This window comes from Lissotriton helveticus, chromosome 9, assembly GCF_964261635.1.
Source record: "Lissotriton helveticus chromosome 9, aLisHel1.1, whole genome shotgun sequence".
NCBI lineage: Eukaryota > Metazoa > Chordata > Amphibia > Caudata > Salamandridae > Lissotriton > Lissotriton helveticus.
Window position 1 is genome coordinate 66,197,510 of NC_136070.1, and position 21,580 is coordinate 66,219,089.

The 21,580-nt window shown below is 50.7% G+C and overlaps 1 protein-coding gene across 3 annotated transcripts in view; it reads left to right on the forward strand.

Annotated features, from left to right (window-relative positions):
- The window catches only part of ACTN1 (actinin alpha 1), a 301,498-nt gene that overhangs the window by 238,933 nt on the left and 40,985 nt on the right, over positions 1 to 21,580 (forward strand). For all 3 annotated transcript variants that reach the window (XM_078659463.1, XM_078659464.1, XM_078659465.1), the window contains exons 12-14: positions 4,625 to 4,775; positions 11,801 to 11,909; positions 12,034 to 12,174. In XM_078659463.1, coding sequence (XP_078515589.1) covers positions 4,625 to 4,775; positions 11,801 to 11,909; positions 12,034 to 12,174 — 401 coding nt within the window. The remainder of the gene's footprint in view (positions 1 to 4,624; positions 4,776 to 11,800; positions 11,910 to 12,033; positions 12,175 to 21,580) is intronic.

Sequence of the window (21,580 nt, forward strand, 5' to 3'; positions counted from 1 at the left end):
GTGGCGGTCTGTATGTGCTGAGTGCAGTTCATACCGGATAGAAGGTCTGTGAATTCTGAGGAGCTGGTGCTCTCCTTTGCGTCCATAGGCCAGTAGTTCAAGTCACCAATAATCATGATTTTGGCATTGTTAATGATTAATTGGGACAACATTTCACCAAACAAAAGAGGTAAGCAGGGCATGTAGTGAGGGGGTCGGTAAAAAAGGGCACAGATAAAAAGGGACTGGGAGGATTCAGATTTTAAAATGAGGCTGTCAACTGAAGGTATGCTAGTAATATTTAAGGCGGTAAACCTAAGCTGATGACGAATTATGATGGTTTTGTTGGTGTCGCCAGGGGTCAGAGGTGAAGGGAGGGCAAAGAAAAGGGCTAAAGGGATTTTAAAAAGGTGTTAAAATATTTCACCTGCCTTATGATAATGAAGGACTAAAACCACTGTAAACTGGCCAAACAGGCAGGGACAAGGACAAGGCTGGAGCTAGATGAGAAGGGTGCTGCTGTTGGCATCGCATTAATGCACAAAGCTCATTGCGCACCTCAGAATGTTGGCGCCCTGGGCCACCTTCCTGTTGGAAATGGGATCCCTGGCTGGCCAGGGCTTTCGCCAAAGTCAGTCAGAGACCCCCACTCCCAAGTCAGGGCAAGGGGGTCACACACCAAGACAACCCCTGCTCACCCTCTAGGTAACGTGGCGCGAGCAGCAAGGCCTATCTCGGAGGTCATGTGTAAAGCATTTGCGCTCGCACACCCAGCAACAACCTCCCGGGCCCCCCACAAAAGGAACTCCACACAAGATATATATGAGAATAGCTTTTGTATTGAAGAACACACTTAGACATACATACGCAGTTTACAAGGTGCCAGGGGCACGGGCAGGATTTACAAGGGACTATATACAGCGCAGGGCCATGGGACCACCGCCAGGGATATGCACATGATGGAACTGGCATTAGAACACATACCTGGGAGCTTCCTAGAACTAGCAGTAGAACTCACTCTAACCAGGAACAACATACATAGGACATCGGATATTCAGGAGGGAAGGACTGACAAAGCGCATCACGTAACAGGAGTACTTTTAGAGGTGCAACACAGAATATTCTCAGGGCTCACATAAACATTAATCAATACTTCCAACAGGCAATGTCACGATGTTCAGGGCAGGCTGCAGGTAGCCCGGGGACCAACCTACACGTGGCAGCTGCCCACGAAGTGCTGGGCAGCTGAGGGGCATCGTGGGAGCCTCGCAGGCTTGGGGGACTAACTTGCGCCATGATGGAGCCTCTAGGGCTCGAGAACAAAGATGCTGGGCGAAGCCTCGTAGGCTCTGAAGGCAAGGGACAAAGGAGGAGCCTCGGGACCCTGGGACACGTGGTGGAGCCTCTCGGGGCTCTGGGAATGAAGGGGCCAATGGTGGAGCCTCTCGGGGCTCTAGAAGCAAGATGTGGGCAGGCGGGGTCCCCTTCTGGGGACCCGGCATCACTGGGGGCCCCACGGGCCCAAAAGCACATCAGAAGGATTGCTGGAGGGGAGGGGCAGGCACCGGCAATGTGCCCCGACGCCCCTCCCCTTCGCTGCACTCACCGGCCGGTGGACGCGCCGGTCTCTCCTCGCTCTCCCGGGCTCCCTCTCGCTCCTGGGGGCCCCGGGGGGGAAGCGGCAGTTCTCCTGGGGGGACGCAGGGGCGCGGAGTAGGCTCCCGCCGCTCCCTGCATTCTCCGCTCTCTCCAGTCGCCTCCTCAGCTCCTTGGGCCGCCGGCCAATCACAGCGCGGCCCGGGGAGACGTCAGCAGCCCAGCCCGGGCCGGCAGCCAATCCCAGCGCGGCCCGGGGGAGGGCCGTTCGAGGGTCCCGGGCCGGCGGCGGTGAACTCGGGGGAAAGGACGGGGGCCAGGCTCCCTCGAGGATGAGGGGAAAATAGCAAGGTAGGCACTCGCTGGGGAGGCAGAACCTCCGCAGAACAGGGCAAATGCCGGGTGGGCACCGGCTTGTTGAATATAGCGCTCCCAGCGCTAGTACCACGAATGAAGCGCTCCAAAGCGCTAGGGGAGCAGGAACCAGCGCTCCCAGCGCTATAAGGGAAATAGAGCGCTCCCAGCGCTACAAGCAGGATAGAGCGCTCCCAAGCGCTAGGGCCACAGAAAGCAGAGTCCATAGGAAGTCCAGGATTTCAGGGGGAGCACAGCAGCTCCTAGAAGGGAAAGAGGCCATCAGAAGTCCAGGAGCAGGGCAGGGCCCAGGGAGGAAAGCCAACCCTGAGCCCAAGCAGCAGCACGCCCCTCGCAGGGTTCCAGTCAGGACAAGAAGGGAAGAGAGAGAGAGGAGGTCACACCCTCTTTTTATACATGAGATTCCTTTGTCTAAAGGGGGCAGGCCGGGTGAGAACCAGCGAGAACTGGTTATAAGGAATTCCTATCTACTGGCCAGGCTAGGGACACCAGACACACCCCAGGGGGGTGGAGCCAGCCTTGTGGGGGAAAGCCCAGCCCCATACAGGATACAGGCACAGCCCCTCCCTCACATCAGCATGTGAATCTCTCCATTCACCACCGGGGCAGACCCAGACAGACTCCTGGAGCCAGGCTCCCCAGCCGGCTTCAGCCAATCACGCGCCAGCACACCTACTGCACACACACACCAATGTCTAGGAGTGGCACTTCCCTTCTGGTCACACACATGCCGCATACATCATCTTGTAGCATTCAATCACACGAGTCCACACATACCAGACTCGAACCTGTACCCCCCACGCATCAGGAACTACCAGGGACACATACATTCCCCATGCATTCCTATGGGAGGGCAGGCCTCATCTACACGCACTCAGAGTGGGAATCACCATCCCCAGGTCACATAGAGCAAGCAAAAACTTCAGGGGCGGACCTGCCAGAAGGCCCAGTCCAACACTTCCCCATACTAAAGGCTTAACATCCACACAGGCGTTAGGGGGTCTGCTTTGTGCTGGTTCCGTTCCTTCCTTTCTGATAGATCATTCCAGGTCGCGATCCCACCCGGTAAATCTACCTCTCACCCGCTAATACTGGGGGTCCCACAGGGATCATCTTTGAGCCCCACTTTATTTAATCTATACGTCAGACCGCTGGCTGCTGTAGTCAAACGCTGGGGCCTGACAATGGTTTCCTATGCGGATGACACGCAGCTGGCGGTCACATTAAGTGGGGACTCAGCTGTGGAGGCCCGCAAGTTTTGCAAGGGGCTTCGTGCGGTGGCCAATTGGATGAATCAGAACTGTCTCCAATTGAACACTAAGAAGACAGAGGTCATGGTGTTTGGAAAGCAGCCTGGATGGTGGAATGATCACTGGTGGCCTCCCGAGTTAGGAATGACCCCTTCTCCTGCAATGGAGATAAAAAATCTTGGGGTCTGGCTGGACCCTACCCTTAGTTTCACCTGCCATACTAAGAGGGTGGCCGCCTCTTGTTTTGGCATTATCAGGGGCATCAGACCTGTACTTAAATTCTTCGATGCCCCCACTAGACAGCTTGTGGTCCAGGCCTCAGTACTATCTAGGATCGACTATGCCAGTGCACTGCTAGCAGGAACAAACCAGGCGGAACTCAAGCGGCTGCAGCGAGTGCAGAACGCCGCAGCAAGAGCGGTGGTAGGACTGCCTAGGCGATGTTCGGTCTCAAGAACACTGCAGGTGCTCCATTGGCTGCCAGTTGCTCGGAGGATCGAGTTCAAGGTGCTTTGCCTGGCTTTTAAAATTTTAAAAGGCACGGCCCCCCCTATATTGATGAACTTACTGACCCCTTATGTTCCTTGGGTCAGAACCTGTCTGTTGTCCCACGTTTCTTGTTGAGTAGGACTGGCGGCCGCTCCTTTCGAGTGGTAGCCGCAAAACTGTGGAACTCTCTTCCTGCTGAAATTCGAGCATTGGAAGACTTATTCCAGTTCAGACGTGCTATTAAAACCTTTCTTTTTAATAAAAATCTTTGATTCTGCGGCTTTTTTGCAATGTTGTGTTTACCTTCTCTGGGCGCCAGGACGCCCCTTGGCTGGGGCAGCTGTGCGCGGTACAAAAGTAGCTAACATAACATAACATAACAACACGCCTACCCATTTCTTACGATCCACGCCAGCCCCATGCTCGAAAGACCCCCTTCGCACTATAACCAAATTTGCAGGGGCCTAGCTTCAAGGGGAGGGGGGAGTTTGGGGTGTTACACCCCTACCTCTACAAAATGTATTTTCTTGTAAACAATTACGTACAGATGCTTTCAGTTGGGTGTGGTGAAGTGTATCAGATTTCACCTGGGATTTGTACATGCCTACTCTGACAAAAATGCACACACACTTGCTCTGGTCTGTTGTGAAGGCCTTAAAACATGCAGTTTACTTGGAAAAACTGTGTTTTATGTGCCCCTTTCCATCTGCCGTCCTCTTTTTTTTTTTTTTTTTTTTTTTTCCCACTCTCAATTAAGTCTCCCTCATGTCGTGCCTCTCATATGTTTTAAAAAGATATCCCCGGGTGATTATTTGGAAAGTCTGAAGCTCACACCCCCAATCTTATTGGCTAAGCTATGTCCCTGCACATTAGTAAAATCCCAGGGCACAGTCACGGGTCTTTGTTTATTTCTTGTCTTCTTGCTCCCTCTGCAGGCAAAGAAGCGATGCTGCAGCAGACGGATTACGAAAGGGCCTCCCTGTCGGAGATCAAAGCGCTGCTGAAGAAGCACGAGGCCTTCGAGAGCGACCTGGCGGCGCACCAGGACCGCGTGGAGCAGATCGCGGCCATCGCGCAGGAGCTCAAGTACGGCTGCGGCCCCTCTCGCGCTCCGTACTCTTCCTGTGCCCGTGCCCACACTGATGCTCCTGGGCTGACAGTGGCGCAGCAAGGGGGCCTTGGGCCCTAACGCAAGCAGGGAGAATGCCCCCCTCCATCTGGTTTGATGATGGGCCCATGCTACCCCTGGACCCCGGTGCCACTGCACCTGGCGCACCATTGATAGCTGCTCCCTGCTGTCTAATTGCATAAGCTGAAGTTGATAACTTGGTTGTTTGCCGAGTCAGGTGTAATAAAAATAGACTGAACTAGGTTTAAATTAATCAACTACCACACTGTAGTTGGAAAACATTAACTAAAGAGGTTGTTTGCCCAGTGTTGGACTCGGTGCTGCCACCTGTATGGCAGGATCAGAAACTTTGAACATTAAATATGAGAAGAAAACACTTTAAAATGTTTTCTAGAGGTGCATTAATGTCTCCTGACTGATAGTCAACAAAGACAGAAAGACCATGTTAAAAAAGAACACAGACAATTTCACATCGTGTTCTATAACAAATAGTCTATTTGTTGTGTCCAGGTTTTTATTTTTATTTTTCTCTCGTGAAAGTGGCAACCCCCGTTGGAATGGTTTTTAGACCGTGTCGCATTGCCAGATGGACCAGCTGAAAGGGCCAATGTGTGGGCTGTTTTTTGATTCCGTTGTGGTCACGGGACCAAAAAAGTCATAAAGGCCAGTCCAACCCTGTGCCTGTCCGCAAACCGTAAGCTAAAAGTCAGAGATGTGTTCCCTCTTTGTACAGAGTGTGAAACAACTTGCCCATACCCGAATGTGTCCATGTTACGAAAAAAAATTGTAATTGACTGCTGCCACCTAGTGTACACAGATAATACTGACACTCCGATTTAATCACTGAACACAATTATACAATCTTTGTGAAAGCCTTAGTGACTGTCCTACATGCAAACTTAAAAAATATTTTCAATTCAATTCAATTGATTTATATAGCGCACTACATACCCAGAGGGTCTCAAGGCGCTTGAAGAAGGGTGGGGGATTACTTGTCGAATATCCAGGTTTTAAGTTGCTTTCTGAATGCTAGGTGGTTCTGAGTGAGGCGAAGGTGAGTGGGAAGTGAGTTCCAGGTTTTAGCTGCCTGGTAGGAGAAGGATCTTCCTCCCATGGTGGTTTTGTTGATGCGAGGTACAACGGCAAGGGCTTGGTTGGAGGAGCGTAGCTGGCGGGAGGGGGTGTAGAAGGAAAGTCGTGTGTTGAGGCATTCGGGTCCAAGTTCGTAAAGTGCTTTGTGTGCGTGGGTTAGGAGTCTGAATGTTATCCTCTTATTGACTGGGAGCCAGTGGAGTTTTTTCAGGTGGCCAGAGATGTGGTCATTACGCGGGATGTCTAGAATGAGTCTGGCTGAAGCGTTCTGGATGCGTTGGAGTTTTTTCTGAACTTTTGCTGTGGTACCGGCGTAAAGGGTGTTTCCGTAGTCCAGGCGGCTTGTAATCAGTGCGTGGGTGACCGTTTTTCTGGTTTCGGTGGGGATCCAGCGAAATGTTTTTTTGAGCATGCGAAGAATGTTGAAGCAAGATGATGAAACGGCGTTGACTTGTCTGGTCATCGAGAGTGAGGAGTCCAGGATGACGCCCAGGTTCCGTGCGTGGTTTGTTGGGATGGGTGCTTTTCCAAGGGCCTCTGGCCACCAAGAGTCGTCCCAGGCGGAGGGAGAGGTACCTAAGATAAGGACTTCTGTTTTGTCTGAGTCCAGTTTCAGACGGCTATGCTTCATCCATTCAGCTACTTCTTTCATTCCTTCATGTAGGTTGGTTTTGGCGGTGTTAGGGTCTTTGGTGAGTGAGAGGATCAGTTGAGTGTCATCAGCGTAGGAGATGATGTTGAGGTTGTGTTGGCGTGCGATGGCCGCGAGGGGGCTCATGTATACGTTGAAGAGGGTGGGGCTGAGTGAAGATCCTTGTGGTACGCCGCAAATGACTTCAGTGGCCTCTGACTTGAATGGTGGGAGGCGGACTCTCTGAGTTCTTTCGGCGAGGAACGAGGTGATCCATTCCAGTGCTTTTCCTTGGATTCCGATGTTTCTGAGGCGTTGTATAAGGGTGCTATGACAGACTGTGTCGAAGGCTGCGGAGAGGTCGAGGAGGATGAGGGCGACTGTGTCACCATTGTCCAGTAGAGTTCGAATGTCGTCTGTTGCTGCGATGAGTGCGGTCTCAGTGCTGTGTTTGGCCCGGAAGCTGGACTGTGAGGAGTCGAGGGATTTGTTGGTTTCGAGGAAGGCGGCGAGTTGGTTGTTGACAGCTTTCTCAATGACTTTGGCCGGGAATGGAAGGAGCGAGATGGGGCGGTAGTTCTTGAGTTCGGTAGGGTCAGCTGTGGGTTTTTTCAGAAGGGCGCTGAGTTCGGCGTGTTTCCAGATTTCCGGGAATGTGGCGGAGTTGAGGGAGCAGTTGATGACGTCTCGGAGGTGTGGTGCTATGATGGAATCTGCTTTGTTGAAGATGTGGTGAGGGCATGGGTCTGTGGGGGATCCTGAGTGGATGGAGTTCATTAGGCGGATGGTGTCCTCAGTGGAGATTGGGTTCCAGTCCTTAAGGATGTTCAAGGGGGGTGAAGGTACTGCAGAAGGTTGGGTATGTTGGTCTCCGGGTTGGTTGTCAAAGCTGTTGTGGATGTCTGCGATTTTGTCGTGGAAGAACGAGGCTAGGGAGTCGCAAAGGGCTTGAGATGGAGTGATATCGTTGGAGTTGGCAGTGGGGTTGGTGAACTCTTTGACGATGTTGAATAATTCCTTGCTGTTGTGGGCGTTGTTGTCAATTCGGTCTTTGAAAGCGGATTTCTTGGCAGTCCGGATCAGTTGGTGGTGTCTGCGGGTGGCGTTTTTGAAGGCGTCCCTGGTGCTGGAGTTTGGGTCTTTTTTCCAGGCCTTCATAAGGGAGCGGCAGAGTTTCTTGGATTTCTTAAGGTCATCGTTGAACCAAGGGGCGTTTTTGCTGTCTAGTTTGATTTGGCGTTTTTTCAGGGGTGCTAGGTTGTCAGCGCTGTTGGTTAGCCATTGAGTGAGGTTAATGGCTGCTTGGTTGGCGTTTGAAGAGTGGGCAGGGGGGTTTTGGAGAAGCGATGAGGAGATTTGGTCGGTGGTGATTTTGTTCCAGTTTCTTCGCAGAGTGGGTTGGGGGTGGTTGTGGGTTGTGGTCTTTTTGTAGATAAAGTGAACGCAGCTGTGGTCCGTCCAATGGAGAGCTGTGGTGTGACTGAAGGAGATATGTTTGCAGGAGGTAAAGATGGGGTCGAGTGTGTGACCTGCGTAGTGAGTGGGGGTATTAACAAGTTGTTTGAGTCCGAGGTTAGCGAGATTGTCCAGAAGGGTGGTGGTGTTGTTGTCGTTGCTTTTCTCCAGGTGAAAATTGAGGTCTCCCAATAGAATGTAGTCCTCGGAAGGGAGGGCGTGTGGGGTGATAAAGTCAGTGATGTCTTCACTGAATTTTGCACGGGGTCCTGGTGGCCTGTAGAGGAGGGTGCCTCTAAGTGTGGTCTGGAAGTGAAGGTGTTCGGCGCTAGCGAGGTTGACGTCTGAGCTGGTTGAGATGCGGATGGAGTTCTTATGGACGATAGCGATGCCTCCTCCTGTTTGTTTGTAGCGGTCTTTTCGGATGATCTTGTAGCCTTCCGGGATGGCGATGGTGATGTCTGGGGCTGAGGAGGCGTTCATCCATGTTTCTGTTAGGAAGGCGACGTCCGGAGAGATGGTGTCTAGTAGATTCCAAAGGTCGATGGCGTGTCTGTGGACCGAGCGGGTGTTGAGCAGGATGCATTTTAGGTGGTTGGTGTCAGGTTTCTGTTTGGTGTTAGTGGATGGGGAGTTGGTCTTGGTGCCGTCAAACTTGCAGGAGTTGCATGTAAATGGTCCATGGGTGTATCCAGGAGCGGCTTGGGCGCAGTTGGGGAGGCGGCCGGGCTTTAGGGCTAAGAGGGTGGAGGCGTCGTATGTGATGCGGGTGGGGTGGGTGGTGTGGGGGCCAGGGGGTCTGGCGCTGGGCGCGGTCCAGGCGCGGACGGGCGTAGACGGGCTTACCTTTGGCGCACCTTCGGCGCGGCCGCAGCGCGTGGACGCTGCGCGTTGGGACATCTGTCCATAAATGGAGTGTGGGGGGGGGGCGGAGTGAGGGAGGGGCCGCAGGGGGGTGTGATCGGGGTGGAGGGGCGGGCTGGCAGGCACAACAACAAAATGGCTCCTAGCCAAAACAATAACACACCGAGGTCGGCACAATCAGCTTAAATATATCTGGGAAGTGGGAGTGAGGAGGTGTGTGAGGAGGGGGGCAGGGGCTCGGGCTGGTGCCGATAGCTAAGAGACACTCTGCCACTCCCCAAGCCCCCATCCCCTTCAATAAAGCAAAAAACAAAAGTAATCAAAGTTGTTGCCGATGTCCTGGAGTGTGTTCACACCTTTTAGGAATTACGACTGTTTAGAGCCTCCGAAAAGAAGCTGGAACCCAACAGTGGTTTTCAGCTCGGTTTCCCTGCCACTATGTGATTTCGGCTTCTCACCAGGTGACCATGTGAAGGGAGCCTAAATGATGTGACACAGTGGCACCGTGTGAGTTGGCAGATCTGGACTGTGTTAGTGACTTTACTAGAGTAGGGCAAACCAAGCCTCAGAATTCATCACAATAGCCCATCTGCGGTAGCAGTGCTGGAACTAGGGTTGTAGGAGGTGCCGTGCTTAATTTGTAAAAGAATGAGTGCTGGTGCCCGAAGCTCTGCTCAGAACCCGCGGCCGGTGCAATTCAATGTCAGCATGCCGAATATCAACGCTGCATAGTCTTATATCACCTCGCATCTCTTTAATCCACCACCCTTATCCCTGAGCAGTTATCTCACTCTTGCAGGCGCCTGCTTTCACCCTTTTTGTCGGTTTTGCCATCTTTCCGTTTTGTTAGTTATTCTCTCTTCCTCTTGGTAAATGTCTGAAGTAGAAAAATAAGTCCTGATCGTTAGAAATGAGTGCTGTTGGCCTCTGACACCAGGTCAAATTAAGCACTGCAGATAACCCTGAAATATTTCGTTTTGAATATTAACAATAAAGCGGCTTCTGTGTGCATATCCTGCATCATTTAACACTCTCTCAAAGAGAGGCTGTCCAATGTCACTGACTTCTTCGGATCAACCGCTGGTAATACTGTTAACATAGTGTTCGTTTTTCATTCTGCTGACTCAAAAGTGGAGGCAGTTTGTAACTTAACCATAGTTAACCTGTAACTCTACCCCCGTACCAGCTCTCATGGAGGTACAGGAGAGTGTAAAAGGAGCAGAAGGCAGTAAGCCAATGCTTTATAGAACAGAAGTAAATAGAAACATCTGCCAGATTTACAAACTAACTTGTTTAAATATTAAAAAATATAACCGCAACTTTTAAACAGAATGGGGCTAATTATGGGACCCATGGTATGTGAAGCGGTAATACCAAGCTAGTAAATACAGCTTTGGTTCTGTATTTGCCATGGCTGTTATTACCTAGCCATTACAAGTTCTACAACTCAAAATGAGGAAGTACATGTCAATAACACATTCTCTGCTTTTCTGTGCTGGAAAAATCAGGATGTCGCATTATTTCCACACACACATTCTAGTTTAACCAAACAAAGTTTGTGCTGGAGAGAAGTGCAGGTTTTTTTGCCAACCTGTGCTCCCAAATGTACTGGTGACCTCACACTATTCCCCCGCACTAAAAGGGAATCACTCAATAATTATACTTGGTATTAACACCCTCCGTGCACTACCTGCTGTGTGCTACGCATGACTGTTGGCCGACGCAGCCCCGCCCACTCCGTCGAACGCCCACACCGCCGCGGAAATGCCGCCGCGGTAAACGGGTTAAAGTAACATTTTGAATTTTTCACACGTGCCTTTAGTGAGTTGACGTCCCCGAATCCCCCCCCCTCCCCTCCTCACCCCCATGCACACTGTTCCAGTACCATTGAGTCAGGAGTCATGTCTGGCTTCAAGAGCCAAAGCTCCAGCCATATGCAAATCAGCTGTAATTCTGCTCCAATGGAAAGTCAGCCCGCATGGCTAGACCTTGTCCCCTCTGAACAGGAAGACGAGCAGCTCCAGACAGGTTGTAGTCTATTTGAACCTCATCAGTAGGGTTCATCTTGAGTCCAGTGCACAGTAAACCCAGGACTCTCACCTGGGCATAAACATCAGATTGAGGGTGTCCACCTAAAAAAATCAAATATGTGATCGGAGGAACGCTTGACTTCATCTATGCCACTGGCCTCCGGCTACATTCAAGTCCGTTGTCTTTTTTTTGTTTTTGCCTGCCATGCCACTTCAGACAGTAAAAAAACAGTCTGCTGAAAAATCAGACTTGGTCCTGCTCCAATAGTCCAAAACTATACAACTGGCCGTAGTGGACTATGAACAAGGGCGCACTGGTGTAATATTAAGACCCTTCTATAGGCACACTTTCACGCTCAACTTTGTGATCCTACTGCCCCGGGGCCACGTTAATGCAAAGTCCAACTTTAGAAGAAAAGGAACGTGTAAAAGTCCATCAATGATTTTGCTTTCCAAAATTCAAAGAATAGTAATATTCAATCAATCACATTCGACAAATAATCATTTAGGAGTCTTGTGTTTCTTAATATTGATCCACATTTTATTCAATCAATGCTTTCCTTCAAAAGCAGTCCTCGCAGCCCAGCCAACACGTTTCGTCCCTATGGACTTCATCAGCGCTAAAGATCCCAATTCAGTCAGAATACTCTGATCATTCTACTACAGGTTTGTATGCCAGGGTGCAGCACATTTCTCATTAATGTCTGGTCTTCCCTGCAGCCACCTTGACAGTTCTATGCGATCAGGACAACCAGACATAAATGTGATATGTGCTGCATACATAGCTGAAGAATGATCATATTCTGACTGAATTGGGATTTTGAGCCCTGATGTTGTCCGTAGGGACAAACAGGAACTTTGTTGTACATCATTGAAAACTGGAATAATTATACCAGTCTTTTCTTGGCAGTGAACTGGATTACTATGATTCACCAAGTGTGAACGCCAGGTGTCAGAAGATCTGCGACCAGTGGGATAACTTGGGGGTTCTCACCCAGAAACGCAGAGAGGCCTTAGAGGTAAGCCATGTTTGCTCCTCTGCTTTAACACTTGGTTCACTTATGTGTTTATGCATACTTTTTAAAAACTCAAGAAAGCAGGTTGTGGTTTTAATCCTACCTCCTCCTTTTTGCAATTTGCCAGCGGACCGAGAAGCTTCTAGAAACCATTGACCAGTTGTACCTGGAGTACGCCAAGAGGGCGGCGCCCTTCAACAACTGGATGGAGGGCGCCATGGAGGACCTGCAGGACACCTTCATCGTCCACACCATAGAAGAGATCCAGGTACCTGATCACTTACTGTTCCCCATCTACACACTAGAAAATAAGTGGACTTAGCCGGCTCAGACGCTACATGGAAGGATACGCTTAGCATGTCAATTAATAATTATTCAGGATGCAAAACTAAGGTTACAGGTAAACAGCAGATTTTTTTTTGATGTGCTCCCTAAATCATGGAAATATTTGTGCTCCGTGAATGCTCCACCTATCTTCTGAGGTTGGTGATAAAGCCACAATGTTTTACATGTTTGTATGATATTTATATAAGCGCACAAATTTACCTCAAAAAGGGCATCATGCCGCTTCCCAGACTATACAGTGAGTTCCGAGCAGGTTACTTAAAAAAAAGCAAATAAAAGGGAGTAATTATGTTTGCTAATTGAACAAATATTTCTCTAATTGTTGTTTTAACTTACGATGGTTGACATAAGACTTCCGCTGTAACCGCATTGAAACCCAAGCCTCTGGCGCGATTACTGAGAGCCTCCACCCACTTACTCTAGACTTTTTAGGTTTCGCTGGAGGGCGGAGCTTTAGCTCCGCCTCCAGAGAAATCTGTAGTCTTCAGTAAGGGACACTTGAATCCGCCCTCTGTTCTCCCTCTGTTCCATTGGCTAGCTCCATAAATGGAGGCTAGCCATTGGAACAGAGATCTGTCCGTCATGGCCGGACCAGATTCGTGGGCGTTCCTGCATTTTTTTCCCTCTCCACCCTTTTTGCATCGTCATTGGGTGGTGGGCGGAGTCTCTTTTTTTTTTTTTGGTGTGTTTTCCTCATTTATTGCCGACCACGGCCGCTGGAAGAAGTCCAGGTGAGTGCGTTCCTCTCCCCCCCCTCCCGCTGTTCGTGTCTTTGCCGCCGCCCCCCCCTCCCGCTGTCCGTGTGCTTTCCCCCCCCCCTGTCTGTGTGCTTTCCCCCCCCCCTCCCGCTGTTCGTGTCTTTGCCGCCCCCCCTCCCGTTGTTCGTGCCTCCTCCCTCCCGCCGCGGTCTCACCACCGTCCACTATTAGCCAGAGCTCTCAGGGTCATATGATAGCAAGCGCTTCTCAGCTGTTGTCTTGGTTTTTTTTCTCTGCCCTTCTCATCACCTCTTCGGGGGATTGGTAGTCACCAAAGCAGGCGGTGCCATGACATCAGCCGAGGGCAGTCGCTGAAATATTCATGCGCTCCGAGAAGCGTGCGTCTTTAGAGGCATCAGCTGCGGGGCGCGAGCTCCTCTCGCATCTGGGGCTCCGTGGACTCCATTGAGGGGAGGAGGGTCTCGGTGCACGCGTGGAGCTCCGACCCTGCCTCAAACGAGCAGGCGCGCGAGGACGCAGATCCCGGTGCCGGCGGTCTCTGCCAGTGGCCCCTCATTCACCACCTCAGAGGGCATCACCAGAGAGGAAGGGCAACAAAAAGTTGCTGCTGTGGACTGCGGAGCAACCTGGGGGCGGAGGGATGGCAGACAAAGCTGCTCCGTGCACGGGCCAGTGAGTTATTGTGAAAGGCGAGCCAGAAGGCTCATGCAACGGGGAGGGGGCTTCAGAGCGGGGACCCCGAGGTGCAGAGGAGGTGGCGGGGTGCCCACGTCTGGGCCAAGATTGGGGGCACGGGGACCTGTTCGCTATCGTCCAGAGCCCAGGGCAGCCTGTTGGAGCCTCGCGGGCACGAGCAGGTGCTGCGCCGAGGGTGTCCTGCTCAGGTCAGGCTAAAGTTCTCAGCAGCTCTCCCGCGGCGGGTTTTTCACTCTACGAGATAAGGAGGGTCACAGCAGAGTCCCCAGGAGCCGACAGCATCGCGCTCAATACCACCTGCAAGCAGCCCCAGCACGACTCCCCCAGAGACTCGAGGTAAGATAACGTTTTAGCCTCTCTCGCCTTCTCCGCTTGGTAGTGGGCACTGTGCCTCTCTGGTCCATCTGAAGCGATGCCACAGATGCGTGGCTCATCTGTGCTCTTGGACACAGATCCAGCCCTCCTGCTCACCCCGGCCAAGTTAACTTAGCCTTTCATTCTTTTTAGTTTGATAAAATCAGTACCACTGAATTAGGTATACAGCCGCAAGTTACTCTTCCTGGAAGAACATGCGCCATACAATTGCACGTCATCTTATGTCATGAGACTACAAGTCAGGGTATGTAAAATGCTGTTGGCTAAATGTCACCTGGTTGCAGGTCACCACAAAAGTCAAGGGTCATTTGGCAGCTATGAACCATGCTGCCAAGTGGTGATGAGACAAATTGAAGCCATGCTTCGCCTGTTAAGTTTTGGTGGCAACTTTTTCTGGCGGATGGGGGTCACTTCTGCAGTTTGACAATCAGGTGTCCTAAAACTGTTCTACAAGGTGCCACAATCTACAATGTTGGAATAACAAGTCCTGAGACCTAACTACTGAAAATGTATTTCCTTAAGTTTATATTGATTGCAAGAATGGTAGAGGACAGCTGTTATCACGGTTAGACCAGAATGCATTCATTTTTTTTTCTCTCCCAAAAACGCCTCTCTTTCACAGGTTTGTGACTAGAGTTCGTAGTCTGGAATAGACACGGGAAGCAGAAATGAAATATTGCGCATAACATCCCCATTTTTTTTAAAGTCGGGAGTGCGCCCCAGACTCAAGACACGCGCGGATTGTGCTCCTGTGCATACTCACACTCAGCAACGACGACTGGTACTTCAAACGACAGCGAGTCACAGGGATTTCTTTGTATATATTTTATTGGTATTTGCATAGACCCCCCCCCATGCGATGCCCAAGGGCTTAGAGTTGTGATGCTTTTCATAGCTATTTAGATGAAAGTGCATCAGTTTCAAGATTCGGCATCAGGGATAAAGTCAACACGTGGGGGGGACATGCGCCTACCAATGCCAGGGAGGCGCGGGCAGACTGAAGTTCGCTTGGGAGTAGGGAGACACTGAGCACTCGGCCGTGCTGGGCACAGCGTGGGTTCTATAAAAGGGGTGAAAAGTCCTTGCCGATGAATTTCAAACACCAAGCACCTAGAAGCAGAACTCCATCAAACAGTGAACTGAAAAACTGTGGACCGGAGTACAGCCCAGAGGAATTACCAATTTCTGAGGTTCATTCAAGCATTCCTCCGATCACTTCTTTCTCGACGCAGGCCATGTGCATTTTCATTAGGGAATTTTCAGTGATTGGCAAACTCTGAGAGCATTACCAAAGTTCCGAATTTAGCGGTCTAGCGCCGGTATGGGGCGTTTGTTTCTGACCCGGTGCATAACATTGTTTTCAGAAGTGCACGTCATTCCTCTAGGCGCTTTGGTTTGGCGGGTGGTACTATGCAAGTATTTTCACTCACTCGCCGGACCGGGCACTCCAAAGCCTGACGTCTGCCTGTAGCTGCAGCGCTCATTACTAGCACCACTAGCCGCGTTGACTAGCAGATGCAAACCCTGGAAGGAACTTCTTCACACTATCCGCCTTCTCCCGCCCCCTTCCCCCACTCAGGGAGTGCACAAGCTCTCTAGCAGCATCTTTTCGACTCTTCAGACGAAGGGTTTCTGATGGTAAAACAAGGAAGTTTGCCTCGCCGTAATCTGCTAGAATCAAGGTGAGCGCGGGGGCCGGACTTCATTTTCTAATTGAAATGTGACTTGGTACAAGATACAGAAATGACGAAAAGGTAGAAAGAAGGAATAAGAGGAAACTGTGACAGAAGGAGAAAACAGAGATGACAAAGCTGACAAGAGATAGATACAAAGAGAGGAAGTGTAGAGTGGGGAAGAGGCAGCAGGAGGCGGGAACACGATCAGGCAACCTTGATATTTGGTATTGTGGCATTCGACAGTGCTGGCGGTGTCCTCGGAAAATCTGTCGATCTACAATTAAGCACTGGTGCTGTTAAAGTGGAAAGGCAGCTCTGTTGGCTGCCTGCAAAAAACTGTTCAAAACAGCCCATGACTGTAGAATGGGGAATTCATTATTGGATCATGCCACGGCACCCCGCTCAGAAGCAGACACCCTGTCCAGCAGTCTCCTGGGAACGGCCAGAGGGGCAGAATAGTTTGTCCAGTCCCGTGCCCAAGGTAATGGCTGTTCCCCTCAACTTTACAACATTGCCAGCTTCAGGAGTGCACATACATGATATCCTAATGGCCATGCTTCTGAGATACAAGCCTTTGACAGTAGAAAGGACAGTCAGCCTGCTTTACTTTAAACAGTAGGCTCTGTCTACCGAACTCCAGTGGGGCAACAAGGTGCTCCCTAAGAAGGGGCTCCTGGACTGTGTTGAAATGCTGTATCACTAAGTGAGATGGAATCGGCCCGGACGGCTTCAAGAAGCTGTGTCCGGAACCTCAAACCAGCAGAAAGAATTGCTCCAGGACTAGTAAGATCTAAGAAACAAGCATCCCAATGGCAACTGAAAGTTAGTGATACCTCGGAAACAGGTCCTCAGTCATCACTGTACCCCGGCCACATTAGCACATTCAATGGGACTCTAAATGGAATTTCGTCCGTCTAAGAGTGTGGATGAGTGGTATAGGTACCCTCCTGTACAAAGTAAGATCAAAATCCTTCCCCAAATGTTCTCCTCTGGTTGATTCAATCTTTTGCATATATGTGTTTGAACATTTAACTTTATTTGCCCAATTCCCTTTGGAGACAACACTTCCACTACATCCCGATGAAATATGGGTGTGACCCCTTCCATTTCTCACTCTGCACACAGCTTTTAACAGTAGTAGTTTCATGTGTATATACTAGGTGGGACCGCCACATAGAAAGTTTGTGAAAAGCTACAAGTTAGTGACTGTTCACTGAATGTTGCTGTGCGTACTTCAGTGTGCAGAAGTTCCCCTTTCTCTCCCATAACGTCTGGTGGTGGAAAGCCCACCTTGCTAGTGGATATTCCACCTCCGTAAGCGCATTTTGTTCTAAAAATTCAAATTATCCTGATGTTGAGTTTCTAACCGTGATCCTATCATTTACACCCCTTATTCTTTAATGTCTTCATAACCTTTATGAATCTGCTTCATGCTGTTCATTTTTTTATGTAGCAGTTTTATATAGTGCAAACCAGGCCTAGTGCTTTTCACAAGAACAGTGCTTTACATCTGCTTTACATAAGAACAGTTTCAGACTTCTTACCAGCAGTTTGCTTAAGAAGAGTCTCAAAGCACAGATAGGGTTGACTTACTTGTATGCCTAGCCTCTTGATGGGGGGAAGCGGTGTTTGCCATCTTCTAGTACCAGTGCCATTCCTGTTTTTCTTCCTCACGGGCTCCCAGAAAATACTTCACACTCTACTAAAGTTTGTTGAATAGGGTTTTTTTAGTCTATGTCTTTGACAGTCCAGCACAGAATTTAGTTGGAAAACTACAATGCAGAGACTCTCTCATTATTTAGTGACAGTGTCCCCAGTGACCGAGAAGGCAGTGAGGTATCTGTACACACGCTCCCTTCTCCCAGAGCTTTCCCAAAATGCTCCCATCTGCCAGTACTGTTAGAGACATTCCCTCCTCCGAGCCAGGGTCCAACTCTATTCTCCAAAAGAGCGGCACTCTGTAGGCCCCCACAGAAGCAGACATTTCTCCAGTAAGGGGAGTCCGGATGGTGTAATTCTGCGCACCCCCCTCGCTGCGCTTGCTTTCCTGCCCCCTCGCTGCGCTTGCTTCCCTGCCCCCTCGCTGCGCTTGCTTCCCTGCCCCCTCGCTGCGCTTGCTTCCCTGCCCCCTCGCTGCGCTTGCTTCCCTGCCCCCTCGCTGCGCTTGCTTCCCTGCCCCCTCGCTGCGCTTGCTTCCCTGCCCCCTCGCTGCGCTTGCTTCCCTGCCCCCTCGCTGCGCTTGCTTCCCTGCCCCCTCGCTGCGCTTGCTTCCCTGCCCCCTCGCTGCGCTTGCTTCCCTGCCCCCTCGCTGCGATTGCTTCCCTGCCCCCTCGCTGTGCTTGCTTCCCTGCCCCCTCGCTGTGCTTGCTTCCCTGCCCCCTCGCTGCGCTTGCTTCCCTGCCCCCTCGCTGCGCTTGCTTCCCTGCCCCTCGCTGCGCTTGCTTCCCTGCCCCCCCGCTGTGCTTGCTTCCCTGCCCCCCCGCTGTGCTTGCTTCCCTGCCCCCTCGCTGTGCTTGCTTCCCTGCCCCTCGCTGTGCTTGCTTCCCTGCCCCCTCGCTGTGCTTGCTTCCCTGCCCCCTCGCTGTGCTTGCTTCCCTGCCCCCTCGCTGTGCTTGCTTCCCTGCCCCCTCGCTGTGCTTGCTTCCCTGCCCCCTCGCTGTGCTTGCTTCCCTGCCCCCTCGCTGTGCTTGCTTCCCTGCCCCCTCGCTGTGCTTGCTTCCCTGCCCCCTCGCTGTGCTTGCTTCCCTGCCCCCTCGCTGTGCTTGCTTCCCTGCCCCCTCGCTGTGCTTGCTTCCCTGCCCCCTCGCTGTGCTTGCTTCCCTGCCCCCTCGCTGTGCTTGCTTCCCTGCCCCCCTCGCTGTGCTTGCTTCCCTGCCCCCTCGCTGTGCTTGCTCTCCTAGGTGTGTGTGTGTGGCTCTGGGTGTGGCTCTGGGTGTGTGTGTTGCTCTGGGTGTGGCTCTGGGTGTGTGTGTTGCTCTGGGTGTGTGTGTGTGTTGCTCTGGGTGTGTGTGTGTGTTGCTCTGGGTGTGTGTGTGTGGCTCTGGGTGTGTGTGTGTTGCTCTGGGTGTGTGTGTGTTGCTCTGGGTGTGTGTGTGTTGCTCTGGGTGTGTGTGTGTTGCTCTGGGTGTGTGTGTGTTGCTCTGGGTGTGTGTGTGTTGCTCTGGGTGTGTGTGTGTTGCTCTGGGTGTGTGTGTGTTGCTCTGGGTGTGTGTGTGTGGCTCTGGGTGTGTGTGTGTGTGTGTGTGTGGCTGTGGGTGTGTGTGTGTGTGTGTGTGGCTGTGGGTGTGTGTGTGTGTGGCTGTGGGTGTGTGTGTGTGTGGCTGTGGGTGTGTGTGTGGCTGTGGGTGTGGGTGTGTGTGTGGCTGTGGGTGTGTCTGTGGGTGTGTGTGTGTGTGGCTGTGGGTGTGTGTGGGTGTGGCTGTGGGTGTGTGTGGGTGTGTGTGGCTGTGGGTGTGTGTGGCTGTGGGTGTGTGTGGCTGTGGGTGTGTGTGGCTGTGGGTGTGTGTGGCTGTGGGTGTGTGTGGCTGTGGGTGTGTGTGGCTGTGGGTGTGTGTGGCTGTGGGTGTGTGTGGCTGTGGGTGTGTGTGGCTGTGGGTGTGTGTGGCTGTGGGTGTGTGTGGCTGTGGGTGTGTGTGGCTGTGGGTGTGTGTGGCTGTGGGTGTGTGTGGCTGTGGGTGTGTGTGGCTCTGGGTGTGTGTGGCTCTGGGTGTGTGGCTCTGGGTGGGTGTGTGTGTGTGGCTCTGGGTGTGGCACTGGGTGTGTGGGTGTGTGGGTGTGTGTGTGTGTGTGTGTGTGTGTGTGTGTGTGTGTGGCTCTGGGTGTGTGTGGCTCTGGGTGTGTGTGTGGCTCTGGGTGTGTGTGTGGCTCTGGGTGTGTGTGTGGCTCTGGGTGTGTGTGTGGCTCTGGGTGTGTGTGTGGCTCTGGGTGTGTGGGTGGCTCTGGGTGTGTGGGTGGCTCTGGGTGTGTGTGTGGCTCTGGGTGTGTGTGTGGCTCTGGGTGTGTGTGTGGCTCTGGGTGTGTGTGTGGCTCTGGGTGTGTGGGTGTGTGTGTGGCTCTCGGTGTGTGTGTGGCTCTGGGTGTGTGGGTGTGTGTGTGGCTCTGGGTGTGTGGGTGGGTGTGGCTCTGGGTGTGGGTGTGTGTGTGTGTGTGTGTGTGGCTCTGGGTGTGTGTGTGTGGCTCTGGGTGAGTGTGTGTGGTAGTAATTGCTGTCTGATGAGCTCGTCCAGTAGGGTACAATAGGTCTTACATTTGTGAGAGATTAAGCTGTTGGCAATGTAAATGACAATGAGTCAAAAGGAAATCCCTGGGGAGCACTCGTTATTCTTTCATTCCACTATGGGCACACACACAAACCTGAATATGGAAGGCCCGTTAGCCACACTATAGAGAAAATATATTAATTTCCACAACCAAATTGAATCGTTTACAATCTATTTTTAATAAAACCATATACATGAAAAACATAAGCGCTTAGACATCATAATTTAAAATTTCAAAGAATTTCTTTGAAAACACAAGGTAAAAGACAATTAATCACAATATTTCATCACAACGTGCGACTCAAAATTTAAAATTAAAAACAGAATAAAACACATAGGACATCTCAACAACTCGTATATGAAAACGGTAAACAAGAACCTAATAATGTACAACCCCTAGTTTAAATGTGGCTACTTGATCTCTTTGCCACTACTTGTCTCTGGATCCAAAGGCTTGCAATTTTTTCATCAATTTAAACAACAGTAACAGTAGTACATGTACATCAGTTGTTTATTGGGCCCTGGTTGGATTCTCTGTGTATACAAAAATGCGTCGACGCGTTTCGGTGCAGAACAAGTGATATTTTGGCACCTTCTTCAGGACTTCTTTAATCGGGGTTTCTCACTTGAATAAGTGGTGACTTGCACCCTCTCTGCAAATATATCAAGAGAAAAATAGGGTGTCACTTACTTTAAGTATAGGTTATCAACCTCTCATGAGTCAGGGTTTTTTTTAATATGATAACATACTGTACAGTAATATCTCTCACATGTTCCCATAATGATGATACAGTTGTTCAAGTACATATGTATTAACCAATTAGTTAATACTCGCTTGCTTTGATTATATATGCATTATATGCCTTATATTCAGTTAGCTCTATATTTCAGCCTTCTCGTTACATTAACCTCTGTGGGCATCTGACTTCCCTCCGAATCCATTTCGATGTGGAAATTATTGCGAGCGGGGTGGGGAACTTGTACAGGAGACTTTCATTCAAATCTCTGCATTCGGTACACACTCTTACCCCTTCTATATGAAGGAAGATCCAGATTAGTACATCTATGGTGTTCAGTGAATTTCTTCCGTATTACTTCTCATAGTCCTAATGAGGTATATCAGGGGACATTAATATATATTAGAAATACTGATCTATTGATTAAGTCTCTGCTGATGGATTATGGCCGATTGAACTATTTACCTCTCTTTCTTAAGAAGAGCTCCTTGTATTTGGTTCGCTTCTCCTGTTGTTCCAATCTTTTAAGTTGTTTAGCTGAATATCTATATGGGCAGAGAACAGGAAATTTACTTTATAACTACCCTCTGTTGAGGTGGGGGCTGCACTTTGATTTTAACGGATTTCCCTTTTAGCCATCTTACCTTAAAGCTTTTTAAAACTCTCCTTGAACGGGCATAGGATTTGTGATCTCCTTGAGAAAACTGGATATGTTCTATTAGGCCAAACAAATACAGAAGTATGTGTTATTAATAGCGCGGTCACGCTGCCTCGATCTCTTCTCTATTTTCGTTTTCAGCAAAATTTAACGTGTTTGTATTCCCCCTTCTTTCTAGGTATCTGTGGGTATTTTACGCGTTGTCGCTT